Source organism: Notolabrus celidotus, chromosome 10 (assembly GCF_009762535.1).
Source record: "Notolabrus celidotus isolate fNotCel1 chromosome 10, fNotCel1.pri, whole genome shotgun sequence".
Lineage (NCBI taxonomy): Eukaryota > Metazoa > Chordata > Actinopteri > Labriformes > Labridae > Notolabrus > Notolabrus celidotus.
The window spans coordinates 13,473,964-13,493,434 of NC_048281.1; the positions used below are offsets into that span (position 1 = coordinate 13,473,964).

Consider the following 19,471-nt stretch of genomic DNA (forward strand, 5'->3'; position numbering starts at 1 on the left):
TGTTGCATCACTGTTTGTGTTTATCCCTTTTCACCCTGCCTGCTTGTGTTGCTTTATTTTGTTTTTAAAAAGGAGGCATTTCTTCAGGAAGAAGAGCCCAGCCAATGAGACATACACACTGACAAGAGAGCTGCGTCGAGGAGCTAACGCCTGCGACACTGTGAGTCTGAGGATTAGACAGTCCTCTCAAATTGACCAACAGGATTTAAAGGTTACTTTAATCTCTGAAGTGTAAAACCATTGAAGAGCATCAGTCCCGGCAAGACGCCAGCTCAAACAGCTCAAAATATGAGGACGTTCAACAGCATTTAATTTGTTACTACTATTTAATCCATTTGAAACATTGTATAGATCTAAATTGTATTCCATCTTTATTTGTCTATTTTTGTTTTTACTTATTTTATTTACTTATTCTAACTTTCGTCTGGGTTGCTGCAACAACTGAATTTCCCCCCCAGGGGATCAATAAAGTAATATCTTATCTTATTTCAATGACGGTCACAGCATGATCGTTTGTCATTTTGTATCATAAGTATTGAAAATGTATAAATGTCATATAACTTGTCCTGGAGATCTTCATGCAACTATAAGAGACAAAGCCTAAGCCTCTAACATGAATGTTACTCATGCACCTTTGTTTGAAACCCAACCGTCAAGAACTTACTATATTGCTGAGTCCAGATTCTGCCATGTCGAACACGACAGTGAGAGGCATCCCAGGTTCTTTCTTTGCATAGCGCTCCAGCCAGAAGGCAACATACTTCTTCTTATCCTGGAGGGTTTTTGCATCCTTGACGTGAAGCTTCACCTTAAACCAGACTACACACAGATCAAACATTAATCACAAAGACACCAGCAGTTTTAGATTAGTTTAAAAACAGTGATAACTACTCTTTTAACGGAGCTCAGATCATGTCTGACAGCAGCTTTAAGTGTATAGCATTTAAGGTCACTGTTAGTAAGCTTGTATAGGATGTAGTGATGAATAGTACATACAGAGCTTGTTGCCTTCTTTGTCATAGCCATGGAGGTAGACGGCACCAGTTTCAAACATCCATCTGGGGATGATGCTCTCACTGAGATCTGAAACAAGCAGGTAGACACATCACACTGTTGGTTATGACAATATGACATTAATGGATACGGTTGTGTTGGAAATGGGGTAAGATAAATCGAAAGTTATCACAAAATTAGAGCATTTGAGATACTAATTAAATACAAGACAGTCAAAAGAAATCAAATCTGAAAATGTTTGTCATATTTTTTAAATTAAAACCATGTCAGAAAACTGAATTGTTCTATTCAAAGTGATGAAACATTACAAATACAAGCACCAAATTAATCCTCCTGTTATGTTTGTTTCTCTGGAACAGCAGTAATGTCCCTGGGTCAATTTGACCCAGGGCATATTCAATAATCCAAAACAATACACATTTATTTTAATCTAATTTTTAACTCCATTACTAACCATTTAAATCAATAGTTGGTTCATTGGTGTTTTAATTCTCACAGATCATAGTTCAATGAGGATAACTCACTCGTTTTTCATTACAATTCATGTTAAAACTTTTTTTAATAGACTTTGGAAAGCTCTTATATAAATACAATAGTTTTACATGATACATTTTTGTTTATTTTATTTTAATTCTTTATATATTGTTTATTTTTATGAAGTGATGTTGATAAATGAACACAACTCCTCTTCTGTCACATGCTGCCCAGATTTGTATGCTGCATTTAGCTGGTTTGGGAGGCAAATATTGCTTAAAATAGACTTTAAAAAGGGTCAATTTGACCCGCAACATAACAGGAGGGTTAAGCTGAAACTATGTGTCTTAAAAAGATGACTAGGCAGCACTCTTTTCTGAGTTTCAAGAGGAAGTCTCACCTACATTTTCTCACCAACGTTTTTTATAAAACCTTCTGTGGTTACTTAAACTCCTTGACATGACAAAAAGAAACCACATCTGTCATGAACTCCTTTCAACAGGTTAATAAAATAAACAAGAATCCCTGAAGCCCTCACACGCTAATGACTCTAATAAATCACATTTCCTCCAAACAACTGTTTACCAAATTGAATTTGTTAGATTAAAGACAAAACAAACAACAAGTCTGGGAAATTCCTCAGAAAACACATACAGTGGGTATTGTTCTCGGCGGTGGCCTATGCATACGGATGTTTTAACACACAAAGACACTCTGTTTGGACTCATCCCAGAGGAACACAAAGACAACCGCAGATCTGTGCCGCAAGCTTGCTAACATCTTAATATGGGGTTGTCAACAGTTCTACCTAAGAAGGACTAGACGTTGAACTGTGATAGAGATTTTGGAAGGTATTCGAGGACAGATTCATAATCATGATTACATACACTTGTATCATGAAGTTTCTTGTTGGCAAAAATCCACATTTTCAGAGAAGATTCTTTATAATGTGAGGAGAAGACCTTTAATGTTCAGGCTGATTTGGGGAACATTTATGGATGCTCTACCTCGATAAAGATGTGAGGACTGATGCTGGATTATGCTTTTATTTTGTTTTTTTCCTTTTAAATTCTGGACTTGAACATTATGTTCTTTTGTATCACACTGCTCTGTCGATTATATGGTAACTTTTCAACAACAAAAGAAATGTGTATGAAATGTATGTAATGAGAACCAAACCAAGTGTTGGGGTGGGGGGGATATGTAGTTGTTTCTGTTTTCTACTTTTTCTTCTGTTTTGTATTTTATTGTTGTTGTTATTGTTGTTGTTTGTTTCTCTTTCATTTTCACTGTGAAGTTAGAATCACATTTTTCTTTGCTCTTATCCCCTTTATTTATTAATATTTGTATTATTGCTATTATTATTAGATTTTTTACTTATTTATTTTCACTGTGAACTGTGAATTCCAATTCCATTACAATTCATATTACTTTTTGTGTCTTTATTTTCTTAAATTGCATAAAATGTAAATCAAAAAAAAAAAAAAAAAAAAAAAACTGAGCACAAATGATTTACTTTGACTGTAAGAAATAAAAAATATCATTATACAAAATCCACATTTTGCAAATTTTAGATAAGTTTGCTAAGTCCTTGGATACCTACCTGATTTTAAACTACATTTAACATTTACTTTTTTCATCACAGAAAGAAACTGATAAACAAACAGAACATGGTTGAGGGCGCACATTCCTTCTCTTGGGGGATATAAATGATGCATACATGTTGTGTACACACTCACTTTGCCAGACAAATAAGCTGATTTTAAATTGCACCCCATTTAAGTTTTTTGCACCATCTTAAACTGTATTTTATTATATTTATTAGCTTACTTCTTTTAACTTTAGTTTATCTTTTCTAGCTAGGTCTTTTTTATCCATTCTCTTCATCTTGTGTGTATTTCCTATGTTTATCTGTTATTGTCGTTTCTAGGGTTTCTAGAGAGAATCGCAATATCAAATCCTCTGTATGTCTTGTGCATACTGCAGTTTTTGACAATAAAGAAGACTTAAAAATGATTCAGTATTACTTCTTACCATTCACACCATATTCTTTTCTCCATTGAAAACTGTCATCAATCATTTTCAGGGCATCATCAACGACATAGATTCTCCATGTGAGGTAGCCCTCCACTAGAGCATCATCTTTTTCAAGCCTGTCCACATCTCTGGAGTCATATTTCTCTGCCGAGTCTGTAAACACAACACAGAGGTACAATCACATGATAGAAAACTTCAAAAGGAGGTTAAGGACAAGGCTCCATTTTCAACCGCACTCACTTTCCTACGTAAAAAATCCAGCTGAAGCCATAATGACCCCACTGTGCTGTGAATCCAAATGAAGTCCCGTTTCAGACCATGAAACCCGCAGGCTGTTTTACTCTAAATCAGGGGTGTCAAACATGCGGAATGACTTTGCAAAGTGAAAAAATGACAGAGAAGTCATTAACTGCAATTTCTCAATAAAAGTAACTACCATTTCAAATTTGTCCTCTTGGGTCTCATAAAATCCTTGTGCTGACGGAGCGCCCTGAACTGAGCTTTTTTTCTCAAAGTGAGAAAGTAGTTTACTTGCTGTTTGCATAATCCAGTTCAGATTCATAAAGACTTTTTAGAGCACTATAAGAAGATCCACTAACTACTAACACTAGCACTACATTCCTGCATACAACACTGTCCAGTAAGCAGACTGTTCATGCTGGAGCTGAGGGGTCCAAAAAAAATCTACTTTAACTTCTTCATTATTATAATCTCTGTTCTTTTGCAGTAAACATTACACTCTGTGTCAGGTGAATGGGAAACCTGTGTGCTTCATGTGTTCGTAGCAGGTTTCAGGGCTTAAAGAGTAAAATATTCTGCCCTATATGAGACACGTCATGGTAAAAAATACAACAGCTGTTTTTCTAAAAAGATTACGACGGCATAAGAAAACTTAAAAATTTCAAGTTTATAAAGTCGCAAATCTATGAGGAATCAAACTCGAAATTTTAGAGTTTTTAAAGTTGGAAATTTGAGAGAAAAATCTGAATTTCTGAGATTATAATGCGAGAAATCAAACTCAAGCTGCCCTTTGCCCATTTCACTGCATCACGGACCTTACTGACAGCCTCATCAAATTGTGCTTCCTACTTTGACTCAGCAATAAGGAGATACTACTGAGAATCATCACATGATTATAAGCATCCAGACTTTGAAAAGACTGCCTTGCACACTGATCTGGAGGAGGTGACTGCATTTATCCAACAAGAATAAATTAGAATTAGTATATTTTCGAGAAAAAAACTTTAAAATTTCTAGTTTTCTTTCTTGAAAATGAACTTTTTAAAAATAATACATCATCATAAATGATAGTTCATGTGATGTGAACATTTTCAGAATGCACTTGTACTTTTTTGCACTAAAACAAAGGGGAACATTTAGAGTTGTCGTTATTTAAAGGTCATTATGTTATGATTTTACTTGTCTGGCACACCTCAGATCAACTCAGGCTGTATATATGGCCCCTGAACTGACAGGAGTTTGACGCCCCTGTTTTAAATTGGACATGTGTCAACACCAGAGCTAATGTTAGCTAGTTATCTGCTGCAGCTTATCAGGGTTGGACATTTAGGTCATGCTATCCACAATCTGACAAGGTAAACAAACAGCAAACTTGTGGACATTTAACCCACAATATCTGAATTTAAGTAAGATTAGTTAGCCTACAGTGAGTCTACAAGTAACGGCTCAAAGAGCACATTACTTTCAACTTCAACAACTCTGTTTACCTTGGAGGAACTCATTCTTGAATCTCAGTCTCGTCTCTTCAATCTTCTTATCCATGTCCTGTCAAAGGAGTTCATTTAGGTTACACACGTCTCTGCTTCCGACATAATAAAGTGCAAAACAGCTTAAAAAGAGCTCCAACGATACCTGTGCGCCTTCGTGTTGCTCAAGTTCAGCCATCTTCAACTGTCCCCGAGTTCCCTTCTTCTTCTCTGTGGCAGTTCCTCGTTGAGCTAGCAAGTACAGAGCAGAGCCTTGCTAGTGATCGCTGGAGGAATCAGTGCAGAATGTGCAACTGGCGTCCTGTGCTGTCCATTTTGGCTCCAGCTTTAAGCCACACCTCTCTGCTTTGTTGTTTGTTTGAGCCGAGCGAGCAGAAGGAGTGTTTAAATGCTTTCGATCTCACGAGTAAAGCTGTAATCCAATCATTCGGACGATTTAACCTTGTAAATGGGTCTAACAAGTGAAACACTTCACCTTAATATCGTCAACTCACTACTGTTTACCCACTTCACCCAGAATGCACCGGGAGTGGCAGGAAGCGTTCAATTCCACATGGCGCGTTGGAAACGTGAAAGCGGTGGAATCTCTCAACTACAGTGATATTTTACCTGCCAGTCCTAAAACTAAATACATGTTTGAGACTTCTGTCGTGAAAGTGACAGCTCTCAACTTAGCGACATCATTTCCTCGAGCTGTCAGTCAGGAAGTATGGAATAGAGATGGGATTTGTGCCTCATTGAAGGGAACCGGATCTTGAGGAGCCGTTCCTTTCTAAGAGCCGTTCAAAAGACTGGCTCTTTGACTCATTGTTATATTCATTTATTTGGTAAAAGTCAACAAGGGGTAACTTGTTTTTATCAAGGAAACAATCACTGGTAGCAGTTATAAACAAGCTGCAACCTCCAGTCTAACAATGTTTATTTCATTTTACTGTATTTTACTTTATTTTATTTTATTATATTATATTTTACCCTTGTTATTGCTATTATTATTGTTATTATATTTTTTAACTATGTTAGTACATTGTTGTATTCCCCTGTCCCGTGTTGTAAGCTGCTGTAACAAAAGAATTTCCCCCAATGGGGGACAAATAAAGTATATCTTATCTTAAACAACAACAAAGTGTAGACAATAAGTGTGAACAAAAGACTCATGGGGTACGCAGGTGTCACGTGAAGGCAGTGTGGGTAATGTGCATATAAAAACGGCTCCCAAATGAATGGCTCACAACCATAGACTGCATATATAATGGACAGCGTCGCTGCGCCTTTTCTCATTGAACGGTTTTGAAGCCAAAATATCCCATCCCAGGTTGCTGCGGTAATTTATGTGTTGCCACGGTAACGAGCTCCGCCCCACAGCGTAGCGTCATGAGATCCTACGGAGTTTCTCTCTATGGCAGCGGTCAATCAAAGCAAACCTGGATGTAAAACCCCGTTTTTTAACCTCCGATAACTAACGAAGAAGAAACTTTTCATAAAAAGGAGGCCTTGAACACAAAACAGTCAAATAATAACTACATATCACCACAGCATACGGATGTGACAAACATTCGTACGAAGTGTATTTATTCTTTTAAAAGTTTGACTGCTGCCCCTTTCAAATGAATGGGGGGAGACCAAGCGGCAACCTCCGGTCTAAAAATATGAGTGCAATGTGGAAGTGTTAAAAGCATAGACTGTAAATAAAAATGGACAGCATTACTCCGCCTCTTCCCGTTGTACGGTTCTGAAGCCAAAAAATCCTGCTCCTGGGCGCAGCCATCGTGCAGCCAGAGCCTGTGAAGCCACTGTAATAAGCTCCGCCCTACAGCGTAGCGTCACAAGACACTGTGTGTCCTTGAAGTTTCCCTCTATGGCGGGTGTGAATCAAAGGAAAAAAGAGACCTTGAACACAAAACAGTCAAATACTAACTACATATCACCACAGCATATGGATGTGAGAAGCATTCATACGACTTGTATGTATTTTTTAAAGTTTGACTGATCCCCCATTCAAATGAATGGGGGAGACAGATTTTTTTACCTATACTGCAGCCAGCCATCAGGGGCAGACACTGCTGAAAGCTTCACCTCCAGCCAGAGGGATGCACCCCTGGTTAAAAGCTACAGTTAATCGAGGATCCGCTTGAGGCTGGCTCCGGAAGTACCGGAAGTCACATACACATGAATGGGAAAAAGTCGATCTTTACAACAAACAAACATGTTTCCAGCCTGGTACAAAAGACGAGTGTAGTCTGGATAGCTCATTTCTCATTCTGCTCTCACTGTGAGGGGGAGGAATTTTTTTCTAATGTGGCAATTTTGAAGATATTGAGATTACGAGTCTTCCAAAGAGAGGCACAGCTGCCTGCGGGAACGATGCAGCTGTTGGCTAGGAGGCTTAAACTCCGCCTCTTTACGTCACAATTGCTCGACAGCAGCAATATGGCTGCCGCTGTCCATTGGCTTCAAAATAGCTCTCAGGAACAGATGGGTGAAGTCACGGATACTACGTCCATATTTTATACAGGCTATGAGGGGAGACTGAGTTTTTGACCTATACTGCAGCTAGCCACTAGAGAGAGCAGTTTTTGTGGCAGCCTCACTTCCAGCCGAACGAGCTGCCCCCCTGCTCGCAACTCCGAATCGGTTCTCATCGCTCACTGAAAAGAGCCGTTCAAAAGACCGACTCGTTCACGAACGTCACATCTCTATTTCAATTCCACATGGCGCGTTCAGCAGATGTTGTGAAACGTTGTCAGCGGGTGAATCTCTGAACTACAGTGATAATTTACCTGCCAGTCTTCTATCTAAGAAGTTAGAGACTTCTGTCATGAAACTGACAGCTCTAAACTTAGCAACATCACTTCCTCGAGCTGTCAGTAAGGAAGTATCGAACCTGGTAGGAACCCGAAGCTTCTTATTAAGTGCGTAATGGAGAAACTGCTCCAGGGAGATGTTTATCGAAACCTCTTTTGGCTTTCCCATCGTGGAAAGGTAATTTTATTTAACTGCAAACGAGGTCCAGGCGTAAACAAGGGCGAGAAAAGTGAACTAACTTTCTGCTGCGTCTCATTTGAACGGGAAGACAGCAAGTTCATGAAGGCATCAGATGGAGTGGCTGTCATGGAGGGGAGAAACACAGGGAACTTTGTGTGTATTGTGAAATGTAAATGCGTCCTAAACGTGCAGAAAAGAGTCACTACACCGTGTGTTTTGGTGACGAAGAAGAGTGAGAAAGAGGAGAGCTTCCAGTACAGCCTGCTCACGCTGAGCGACCGACTGGAGCCCTGCTTTGAGTTTAAACTACCTTATCAAATGAAGGAAAACGTGTCCCTTCTTCATGGCCCCACAGTGATGTGGAGCCATGCTGGTAGTGTCTTCTACACATCTCCACAGGCTGGAGAGGTGAGACAGATACCAATTCAGTTGTCCCACAGTGTCTTTGGGGAATTCCCGTCCCTTAATGAAAGACTTTTTATTCTTGGACAGCAAAACAATTCTGAAAAGTTCCCAAATAATCCACCCACTAGGCAAACCCTGGGATATGTTGTGGAGAGTGGACATGTGTTTGATGGCAATATGATTTTGCCTCATCCCTACATTTGCATTACACAGTGCATCCTGATGCTCTCATCTGATAAAGAAGAAAACATGTTGACATCTGCTTTGGTTGCAGCAACTTCGAATAAGCAACTTGTTTATTTTGAGAATGGGACAGTGAAAGAGACATGTCAGCTCCCCTATGAGCAACCTGAAAACATACAGGTGGTCAACACAGGGAGAAATGGCTGCCTGTTTGTAGTATCATTTCTCCAGGGGCATGTGTGTGCTATTTGGAGGGATACATTTCAGGTTAGTAACAACAGAGTTTCAGTAATAAAGTCATCATATGTTATTTGTCACCTGTATTGCTCTACTTTGAGGTAGTCAGTTATCCTGCCATGTGCATCTTCTCTTTCCAGATAGCCTCCCACTGGTCTGGAGTCAGCTCTGTCCTCGTGGATGACTTTGTGGGATGTGGAACAGACCAGATGCTGTTGGTTTTCGTAAATCAGGGCATATCGGGACAACTGTTGGAAAATTTCCTCCTCACTGACCTCTCTGGCATTACATATGCTGTAAGGCATGATATTTTATCACATTTTCACATTTGCTACGCTACTTAACTGAAAAATGTATTTGTGATGGTGTGTGTTTGTGTCTTGTGTCTAGAATTGCCCAGAAAACAGAGCACTGAGGACATCTCCACCACAAGAGAACTATCTTCTCACTCTTCGAGCTTTAGAATCAAGACTACAGGTGAGCAATATAAAACTTTTAGAATTTGAGTAAGATGTTTTTCTTCATTTTAAAGGGTCTGACAGTCATTTCATCTTTTTTTTTTGTAGAGTTCAAATGATTTTCAGCAAGTTGTAATCTTGTTTCACTCACATTGATAAGCCATGTAATGCTACATGGTCATTGATCGACAGATAGTCTTCAAATAAATTACAACCCCCTCTTAACACATTCAACATGTGCTACATTTTCAGTGTATTCTCTATGTCATATATGTTCTGTTATTCAGAGTGGATTGACAGTGCTGCAGGAGCTTCAGAGAGAGGAGAGAGTGAAGGAGAGGGTGCTGCAGCAGTCGCTCCGAGCCCTCGCTGGTGTTGTCTCAGAGGGAGAACCTGTCGTCACATCGCCTGAGCAGGTACTGTTTATATAAGAAAATGTTCAACGGTGACTTTCTGCCTGAAACAGCCTGCTGCATTATTGAGCAAGTTTTTAGATGGCTAGGTGAGTGTAAAGTAGAAGTTGTGCCACGGCTATACATGCTGGGACAGAAATATAACTGATACATTTTTTAAAGTCTTTATTTTAGGCATGGTAATAGAAATAAAAGTAGATACATAACTAAATAAGTAAAGAAATAGAAAAAATGAACATTAAGCCTAAACATCAATATTAACTCTCAACAAAAAGTAGGCAGTACATGTTCAAAAAGGAGAAATTGTCCCTTTTTTTTTCAACGAAAAAAGTTGAGCTTCGTCGATTGTCTGCATTCAAACTGTTCCACATATGCACCACACACATTCTGATAAGCTCCCACAAATTTCAGGGAAGTTTTTATGTTTATTTTTTTGTATTTATTTATTATTTAAAAGGACCATGCATATTAATGAACACTTCTGTAAATATGCCAGAGTTAGCCAAAAGGCTAGTTTACATCCATAGTCCCTAGCCAGTTGTTAAAAAGCCTCCCTAAAAAGATCAAGATTAAACAAAGATAAAATAGAGTAAAATAAGATCAAAATAAGAAGGTAGAGGAGAAACCGAAACACAAACAAACAAACAAACAAAAAAGAGAAGGAAAGTAAAGTAAAAATAGCACCATACAATTAAAAGTGACTAAAAACGACATAAGGACATGATATGACAGTCATTGAGAAAGTGTCCATGGACATAAAACACATGGAGCAAGACAATCAGGAAACAGCAATAAGGAAATGTTAAAGAAGACACATGCAGACACAACAGGACAACATTTAACAGTGCTGTACACATTTCATACTGTAAAATCCTTTCAACCAATTAATTTGATTTCTGTTTAAAAGTAGAGCCCAACAGCTGAAGGATGTTTGCCATGTAGATATGGATACTGATATGGAATCATGTTGCATTTTTGTAATGGAATAAGAGGAAACCTTCTCATTTCCAGATTTATCATGGATCAGACTCGACAGAGATACTCAGAAGGCTACTTTCTTACGCTGCACAATTAGTCAAGAATATTTAAATTAAGTTATTATTTATTAGTGTGGACCACCATCTGCTCAGCATGTATGTTCTGCAGCAGGGCTGAGTATTAAACAATGGGGTAAGATTGACACTGTTTAAGACAGATCTTGATAAGACTCCATCGTAAACTAAAGAGTCTGATTGTGATCTACTGGATAAACTACATGACACCATTTCTAAACCAATTAATTTATCAGCTACAGGCTCTTTTCTGTTTGATTATATCAGTCCTATATATAAGACCAATGTCTGTTGAATGTAAAAGTGTATTTTCTTATTAGAATACACGGCCTATCTATAAAGGCCCTCACTGCTGCAGCAGCACCTGTTTGTTTCCAGCCCTCGCCCTTCACTGCATGTCTTCTCCTGCCTCTCTTCAGCTCTGTTTTTCTTATCAATAACAGCAAAAAACTTCCTAAAACAATATATAATATCCACAGTCCCACCTTCCCTCTCCTTAGTTGTTCAGGTTTTTGTTCCTACACTTGTCACTCATGTTGGTAGGTTGTCGAATTTATAAAGGCGTCTCCCATGGGGCTAAGGCAGCCAGTGTCCCTCATGCTGCAACTGGAATTGAAAAAGAAAGACCAACTCCATGCACTGAAAAACAAATCCTTTCCCTTCTCTCCATGGTGTCATTTATTTTTCCACTGCATTTGTTGACGTTTTGCTGCTTACCTAGAACAACCCCACAGTCTAACTGGTGGCCTCACTGATGGTGCTATGTTGTGACAGAAAGTAAAACTGCAACACTCTGTTCTTTAATAACCTTTAAGAAAGTCCACTGCATGCCTACCTAATGGGCTGTTGTTCAAATTGAAATGCCTGATGTAAACTGCTATTGCTGTCAATGCTGTCACACACTTGTCATTGCTGATTACAGTCTTTACGCTCTCTGTCCAGGAAGGCCTCGTTGCTCTGTGGGACTGTGACGATGAGTCAAAGGATGAAGGCTCGGATGACAAGAAACAAGACATGCCAGCAGTGTCTTCAAAACCTCAAGTTGACAAGCTGTGGCATCGCATCGCTGAGGAGCGAATGGTTGTGGGAGTGATACTCGCCACTGACAGCTCTGTGTAAACATGATTTTTAATTTTAATTGTTTTTTGTTTTTCTGTTTTGTAGAGGGAGGAAAAAGCCTTTCCGAAATTTGGCCCCCATTGAACACAACAACATTTGAAGGCTTGGTACAAAAATGCTCGTCCACTCATTTGTCATCAGCAGTTGATTTGGTCAGTGGATCTATGTTTGTGGGAAAGACACGGGAAACATGACCATGGCACTCCATGTTGTCATGAATTCAGAAAGACTAGTCCACATATTGAAGTGTCTTTGTGTCCCCTGTGTGAATGGGTCCAGTTAAAACTAATAGCATAGCCGTCTCTACCATCAGGGTATGACTGTGGTGTGAATGGGTGACAGTGACATGTAATGTTAAAGCGCTTTTAGTGGTCAGACGAGCACTATGTAATCACAGCCCATTTGCCATTTGTAAAAATTATCATGATGTCAATTATTGAGGTGTATCATATCCAGATGGTAAAAAAAAAACACTTTATATGTATATATAATAGAAATAAATAAATATATGTATTTATATATACTGTCTATGTATATGTATATATATATACGTGTTTATTTGTTATTTTTTTTACATGAGTGTTGACTCTTGTCGTCATTGAACCACTCCAACTGCAAAGAAATGTACCAAGCGGATACCTTTAACGTAAAATATAATAAAATTAGGAGGTGCAAAAAACTGACGTTCCTGAAGTGTCCACTAGAGGCTTTAAAAAGCAAAGAAACCCCATTATAGCTGGCACTAAAAATCCAATTTTGACAGCAGTTTTAAACACCTCTCTGTTGGTTATTAATTATTAGGCATAATTAGGGGGTGTGTCTGACTTCCTTCACCTCATTGCAGGTTTCCAGCATAAACAAAAAATAGTTGGAGTCGGTATTTCCAATATGGTGACCACCACCCCTGCGCTTCATAACGCCTCTCCAGAAACCAGTGGATGACATCACTGAGGCTGTGTCCATGTTTTATGTTGCCAATGTTTTTTTTTTTGCCTCTTTGAACGCCCCCAGGTGTTGCCTTTCTTTCATCAAGGCAGACCCAGGATGATTAGGTTGTTATCAAGGCAACCCATTTTAATTAACTTTGCAAGGTCTCTTTATAGAAACAAAAAGCAATCAGATTCCTCCATCCACCTGTCCTTGTGTTTGATTAGAGAACATAGAACTATTTCTGTATCAGTAGTCACAGAGCCCATGATTTGATTGGTGTTCTTGTACAGCCCATGCAACTCCACCAGCTGGTGGCTTTTGATCTGTTACCAAGCAGGTATTCTAAAAAGTGAGATTTTTGTATCTGATTCTTTGATATTTAATCTGATATCCCAGCGTCCATGTGATATCTAATTATTAGTGTGATATTTTTTGTTCCAGACCAGTGACCGATGTGACCTTATCCATCCTGACAGAGACCAGCCAGAGCTCAACGCCAGTCGTCATTCAGACCCAGAGCCAAGTCTTCTGTCTCCCTGCTCCTTGCTCTTCATCCTCATCTCCCTCCTTATCTGCCCCCGTGTTCTCAGAGCCCGCAGCCAAAAGAAGCAGGCAGCACAGTGCCAGCAGACCCAATGATCTCAATACATGCAGACTGGCTGTGACCGCTTCGACCGTCCTAACACCTTTGGTGAACTCTGGCTGTGTCAACTGTCATGTCTTGCTACATTACGTCCAGAGACAAGATGCTTCTGTCCTCATGAGCGACCACACACAGGCTGTCCTGCAATGTGGTCATGTATCTTTGGACATCCACAATGAGTTACAAACCAGATTGTTGAGAAACCCTGAACTCAAAACAGGTAAAATTACAAATACCTACAACTTGATTTCTTCATTTTAACACATGCATGTTCATCGTTTTCTTCTTCTTCTCGTGCCCAGATGAGGTTTTGGAGGACTTCCTGAGTCTGATGGCTGTACTGGACCGCTGGGTCCTTCACATAGACTCTCCAGATTACAGTCTTGGTGATATAGATGGCTGGATTCAGAAGAGAGAGGGCTGTAAAAGGATAGAAGTGCACCCTCAGTATCTGCTGATAAATTCTGCAGGAACATCTGCTCCCATGCTGCTGCACTGGCATCAGATAACTCGTTTCCAAGGGGAACTGTTTGTCCACTCCAGGTAAATCATTTTCACTTTACTGATAGCAGCAAGATGGCTGTGGCGCTGACCTCACAGTTGTAGGTGCAGATGGTTTAGATTGTGTTGATCTGTGGCCATAACTGTGGTCGCTCTACAGAGTAAAAAAAGTACATTTTTCTACTTTGATCCAAAGGGGCTCTATCGAGTTTACTAGTTTCAACCAATCATCCAATCCACCATGCAACTCAAAACAAAACAAGAGAATATGGCAGGTGATTTGGCCCATTTTTTGGGGCACTACCAACACGTTAAGCTGTGTGGCTCATTCCACAGAAGCATGATCCTTACAAGTTATACCTTGTTGTAAAGAGGTATACATGCTACTTTTTTTCTAGGCTGCATAAACATTACACAGAAATGACAGTGTGGACAAAGAGACACCAGACAGAGTGATGAAGCAACAGAGGAACTTCTACTGAGTTGAAAATATGTGAATATGTTTGGTACCATTTCCCTGTAATACATGCAATGAAAGTATCTAGACCTGTTACCTGTTTACTGAGTTACACTGACAGAAAGAAGAGTATATGAAAGATACGATTACAGTGGAGCTGTGGGAGGAGGTTACACTACCGTAGTCTAAAACTGCAGCTAATCACACTTAAGCTGATAGCCAGGTCGTGAAACTCTGGCGCCAATATGTGGAAAGAGTTACTGAACGTTAAGAGAAAGCCTAACCAGATTTAAAGGCATATAAAATACAATACCAATTGAAATTGTTAAAGGGGAGAAATAATTGACAGAAATGACGTTTCCAAACTTTTTTGAGGAGTTTAGTTACTAGTTTCCGCCCCCTTTTGTTTTGTTTACGAAAGTAACCTAAGTAAAAAAAAATTAGGAAAAAGATATCTCCAAGTTATTCCATTTAACCAAGTCCACCAACATTGTTATAATCTCATATAAAATCTGAATCCTACTCAGAATTGTGTAATAGCATAGTTTAACTTCAGTACTCAGTCACAAGTATAAATCACAAATCTACTTAGTGCTGCATTATGTTACATACTGTGGATACAAACATTCCAAAAGACGACAATAACCTGCATTTTCTACCACACTGATGTGAACTGGTTGTTCAAAGCGTTGAATTCGTTTTGGCGCAGAAGCCTTTTCCTCTGTTGCATGTTTGGTTTTCAGACGTCATATCAAATTGGTAGTGTAACCGAGCATACCTGGCATGCTCATCCAGCCAGATTGCAACAACTGCTTTTTGGCAGCCTTCGTTTACTCTTCAGGGACACATGGTTCAAAAAGGGCTAAAACCAACACCAAACACAGGACAATCTGTTACAGGAGTATTGAATCCAGCTCCACTACCACTGCCTTGCAGAAGGATTGTATTGCATACAGTGATGGCCAAAATTATTAGAACAATTTGCATATTTAAGTGGTTTCAGTTGTTTGGTTGAATTGACCTTTAAAATACCCATAAAATGAAGTAAATGTCTACAGAGTCATCATCATGCTCTATAAACTATAGAATAGAGTCATCATAAGGAGATTCAGGTCATTTTCCTTACAAAAAACTAGCTAGGCCTATCTCACTGTCAATGTCACACAATCATGTTCCTTCACAGAAGAAGACACATTACATGTGTAATCATTGTCAAGTGTGATCGTGGTTAGATTGATAGTGATGCTAGAGTCTTAGGACACATCTGTGTGATTTTTTTTGAATGTAGAAGGCCTATCCTGCTCATCAGGTGATTGGTAACATCAAGGTTTTGTCACTGAGGCCACACCATCAATTGGTATAAATTTAAGGCCTTTAGAGGTACTCTTGAACACGTGTTGCTCTCTGAACATGACTAAAGTGAAGAAAAAAAAGGTAATGAGTGAGCAACGGGTTTGAATAAAGGTCCTTTTTGACGCTGGCAGGAGTCACCGCCACATAGCCAGGGACTTGAGCTGCAGTTCAAGCACTGTAAAGTACACTTTAGACAGCCATGATGACACCTACTCACACCAGAACCAAAAGAGGAGAGGTAGAATAAAGAAACTTTCAGACAGACAAGTGAAGCATCTCAAGAAGCCATTTCAGCCTCAGGAACAGGTGACTTAGTGAAAAAATTGATGGCATCATGGATAAGTGAGTATACTAAAACATTCTACTGAGGCAAAGAGAACCCTCTGAGAGTCGTCTTATTAGGCCCAGATTTTTTATCTAAGAGAAATGACCCTAAACATTCTTCTAACTATTGTTTTTGCTCTCTACTTGTCACGCTGCTGACATTTTAGACACAAGGTCAGTTTATGACAGCTAACGTAAATTATTTAGGTGGTGTAGTGGCTATTTGACTTGGTCAACTTACAACACTTGAATCTCAAATCAAAAACTGGCCACTGGGCATGGGGAGAGTGGATCTTACACGGTGTCCAAAAAAGTGTCAATGTCCAGCCAAGCATTCAGTCTTTGGGTGGTTTATTGTACAACAAAAAAGCTTCTCTCAAACCAAAGGTAGCGTCTCTTTCAAATCTCCCAGTAAAAAACCATTCACCATCCCCGGTGTCCGCCCCTCCTATCTTACCTGCCCATCTACTGTATATAGACGTCACCCGGTGCAAAACTATCAACCTATAAAAGTGAGTAACGAAATATACTGATACCCCTATGGCATCAAAGTTAATTACCTTAAATTAAATAACAATCAATAAATCAATTGATTAAAGTAAAAATAATCAAATATACGAAACAATGTAAATATATCCAGCAGGTGGGATGATCAGCTCCAATTGCCGATCCTTGATCAGTTAAAAAATGCCTGATCGGCTCTGATCTGATAGGTGAGATAGGGATCTGGACATCCCTTGTTTAGGATTAGCTATAATCCCCAAAAAGCACTGTGTTTATCTTTACAAATTCAATAAAAAAGGGACCTGTTCCAAATATAATTCTGTGTCACTATTGGAAACACTGGAAAAACATCCGATTGAACTTCAATATATTCAGTTACCAGAAGACTACTTTTTAACGTTGGTTTTGCATACACTGGTTAATATGCTAACGTAAACTCAGAAAAAACAGAGTATCTTTTGAAGAGGAAATCCATCCCTTTGGAAGCTCCCATATTCCTGCTCCATGTCTTGGTTTCTACTCTATAACCACCAGCTACTCTCTTGGATAATTCAATTTATTCCAGTGGAGCTAAAGAAGGTAGCTTGGCAAGAAGAAGTGGGCACTGCTTGATTTATATTTATGGATTCAAAGTTGACAAGGCTTTGAAGTGTACTAGGATGCACGTCTGAGTGTTATTCCACTGAATATCAAAGTGATTAGAGTTCTCTGGCAAATAAAGCGCTTAAGATGACAAATTCTGCAAATAGACTCTGAACAGGTGGGTGGCAGCTGAGAAAGAACTGACACGATTGTAGAAGCTATTAAGGAATGTCAACAATTGTATTTTCATTTAATGTGATAATAATGTGCACATTTCTGTCTCTCTTACATACATGTATGCTTTCCCTTGTCTTTTTGCAGGCAGTTACAAATGCTCCAGTTTCTCGACTCCCTCTTGGCTCACCTCCCCACGTCCTCCTCCATCCGGCCCATCAAAGGCACAACGGGACAAGAAGCAGCTCAAATATTTTCTTTGGCTCTGGAAAAAGAAGTGGTGGCAGTCAGAGAATGTGTGTCATCTCTACTTTGTGACGAAGAGGGAGAGAAGGAGGAGAGGAAGAGCTTTGGAGAGGAAGAGAGCCCCGATCCAGGCTCCGGCAGGGGGTTACGGAAGGTCAGGGAGATGTGGCAGCGGGACGTTGAGAGGAGCAAGATGAGGTTGAGCCCCCTGGTGGATGTGGGGCGATATCGAAGCCAGACCCAAAACATGTTGAAAGTCCAGCTTGATGCAGATTTGGCAGCTCTTTTAGACACCCAGAGGACTTTGTTTAACTAATATGCTGCAGATGTGGTTAAAACTTCCAAAGCCAAGTCAGTATTTTTGGACATTTAGAAACTTTAAAGGGGAAAAAAGCCAACTCTTTCATCGTCATGTGTAATCATCTTGTATGCTTTGCACATTTCAGCTGATAGCTTTAAGCCTGTGCCGCTGTCTGCTCTATCAGACAGTCTTTCGAGGTCTTACAGCCTTAATGATACTGATGCTGTACTGCTCACAGCCCAGTTTATGCTTCTGTTCATGTCCCGTTAGACTGTCTGTGTTCAGAACACACTCTTTAATCTCTGCTTCTGCTGCAGGAGACGAAGAGAGCGCTTTCATCCTGGAGTTTGTGTTCTGAATAAAGACAACAGATGATGGTAGAGCAAGGGGTTATACATGTGCGTGGCTGGAGTTGACTGAGAGCTTTTAGTAATTTTCCCCCCTCATGGTTTAGTTATTTTCTGGTGAAATGATGTACATAAAAACAGCCCTGTATTTTTTCCTACTCTGATGCTACACAGGCTGTCAGCACTGAAAGTTGAAATGCCATTCGTTCAAGTAAACATCAAACCGTAGGAAGAGCTCGGCTTTACTGGATACTTAAAGTCTGTCAAAGCTTGACCAGTAATCTTTTAGTAAAACGGCTGGTGTGTTTTTTTTTTTTTGTTCTCCTAGTTGGGAAAGAAAAACAAGCATGTGCATGTTTTTGGCTCTGAGAGCTCTTCCTCTGTTCTAGTTCTTAGTTTGCGGAGAGATAAACCCCCCCTCTGTTGTACCTTTCATGCCTCTGTGTCATTGCCACAGCTCTCTTCTGAACATAACTGACGCATCATTTCCCCAAACTGTCCTATTTTTTGGATTCTCCGCATGGTAAATAATTCAGCTGTTAATTAAGAGACTTTTGCAGAAGTCCAAAATCTTTTTTTATTGTTTTAGAATTTAAACGAAGCCTCCGTTAGCTTCTGCTTCTATATTCTAACAACTCTATTTCAGGCAATAAAACACATCAGCAATCTTATTTTTTCCCCCTTTACTCCCAAGAAAATGGGCAACACCACACACACTCACACTTACACACACACATACATTGTATCAGCAGCAATAAAAAAACCTGTCACCTCTAGCAACAAAGAAGAATTGCGATTTCTGTACCATAAATAACTGCGGAAAAATGGCCAGGGAGAAATGGATCACACGTGAAAGCGATCATCTTTTTCTCTGGTGCTCTCTTAAAGCCCCGTCTGCCACCCAGAGTAAAATATACTGTTTGTCATCCTTTTATTGCCTGTTAACTTCTATTGACTCTGAGTGCTGGGAGAGGGCTGCAGGGTTTCTACCCACTGCTGAAGTCCACT

General features: G+C 39.6%; 2 protein-coding genes across 2 annotated transcripts in view; one reads left to right on the plus strand and one right to left on the minus strand.

Moving 5' to 3' along the window:
• mospd2 (motile sperm domain containing 2) overlaps nucleotides 1–5,963 on the minus strand; it is a 28,015-nt gene extending 22,052 nt beyond the window's left edge. Inside the window, exons 1-5 of the mRNA XM_034693445.1 lie at nucleotides 5,398–5,963; nucleotides 5,253–5,310; nucleotides 3,523–3,678; nucleotides 997–1,083; nucleotides 665–819 (exon numbers count right to left, since the gene is read on the minus strand). Coding sequence (XP_034549336.1) covers nucleotides 665–819; nucleotides 997–1,083; nucleotides 3,523–3,678; nucleotides 5,253–5,310; nucleotides 5,398–5,430 — 489 coding nt within the window. The 5' untranslated portion in view covers nucleotides 5,431–5,963. The remainder of the gene's footprint in view (nucleotides 1–664; nucleotides 820–996; nucleotides 1,084–3,522; nucleotides 3,679–5,252; nucleotides 5,311–5,397) is intronic.
• A 1,981-nt stretch (nucleotides 5,964–7,944) lies between these two features.
• fancb (FA complementation group B) lies at nucleotides 7,945–19,134 on the plus strand. The gene is made up of 8 exons (XM_034693443.1): nucleotides 7,945–9,089; nucleotides 9,200–9,355; nucleotides 9,450–9,536; nucleotides 9,805–9,933; nucleotides 11,925–12,097; nucleotides 13,473–13,894; nucleotides 13,977–14,217; nucleotides 17,717–19,134. Exons 1-8 carry the CDS (start codon nucleotides 8,169–8,171, stop codon nucleotides 18,129–18,131), a joined length of 2,544 nt encoding a protein of 847 aa, XP_034549334.1. The 5' UTR covers nucleotides 7,945–8,168; the 3' UTR covers nucleotides 18,132–19,134.
• The last annotated feature ends 337 nt before the right edge of the window (nucleotides 19,135–19,471 follow it).

Coding starts and splice junctions, on each gene's coding strand:
- fancb (XM_034693443.1), top strand. CDS start 8,169: ATGGAGAAACTGCTCCAGGGAGATGTTTATCGAAACCTCTTTTGGCTT. Junction 9,090..9,199: donor TTTGGAGGGATACATTTCAG/GTTAGTAACAAC, acceptor TTCTCTTTCCAG/ATAGCCTCCCACTGGTCTGG. Junction 13,895..13,976: donor AAACCCTGAACTCAAAACAG/GTAAAATTACAA, acceptor TCTCGTGCCCAG/ATGAGGTTTTGGAGGACTTC.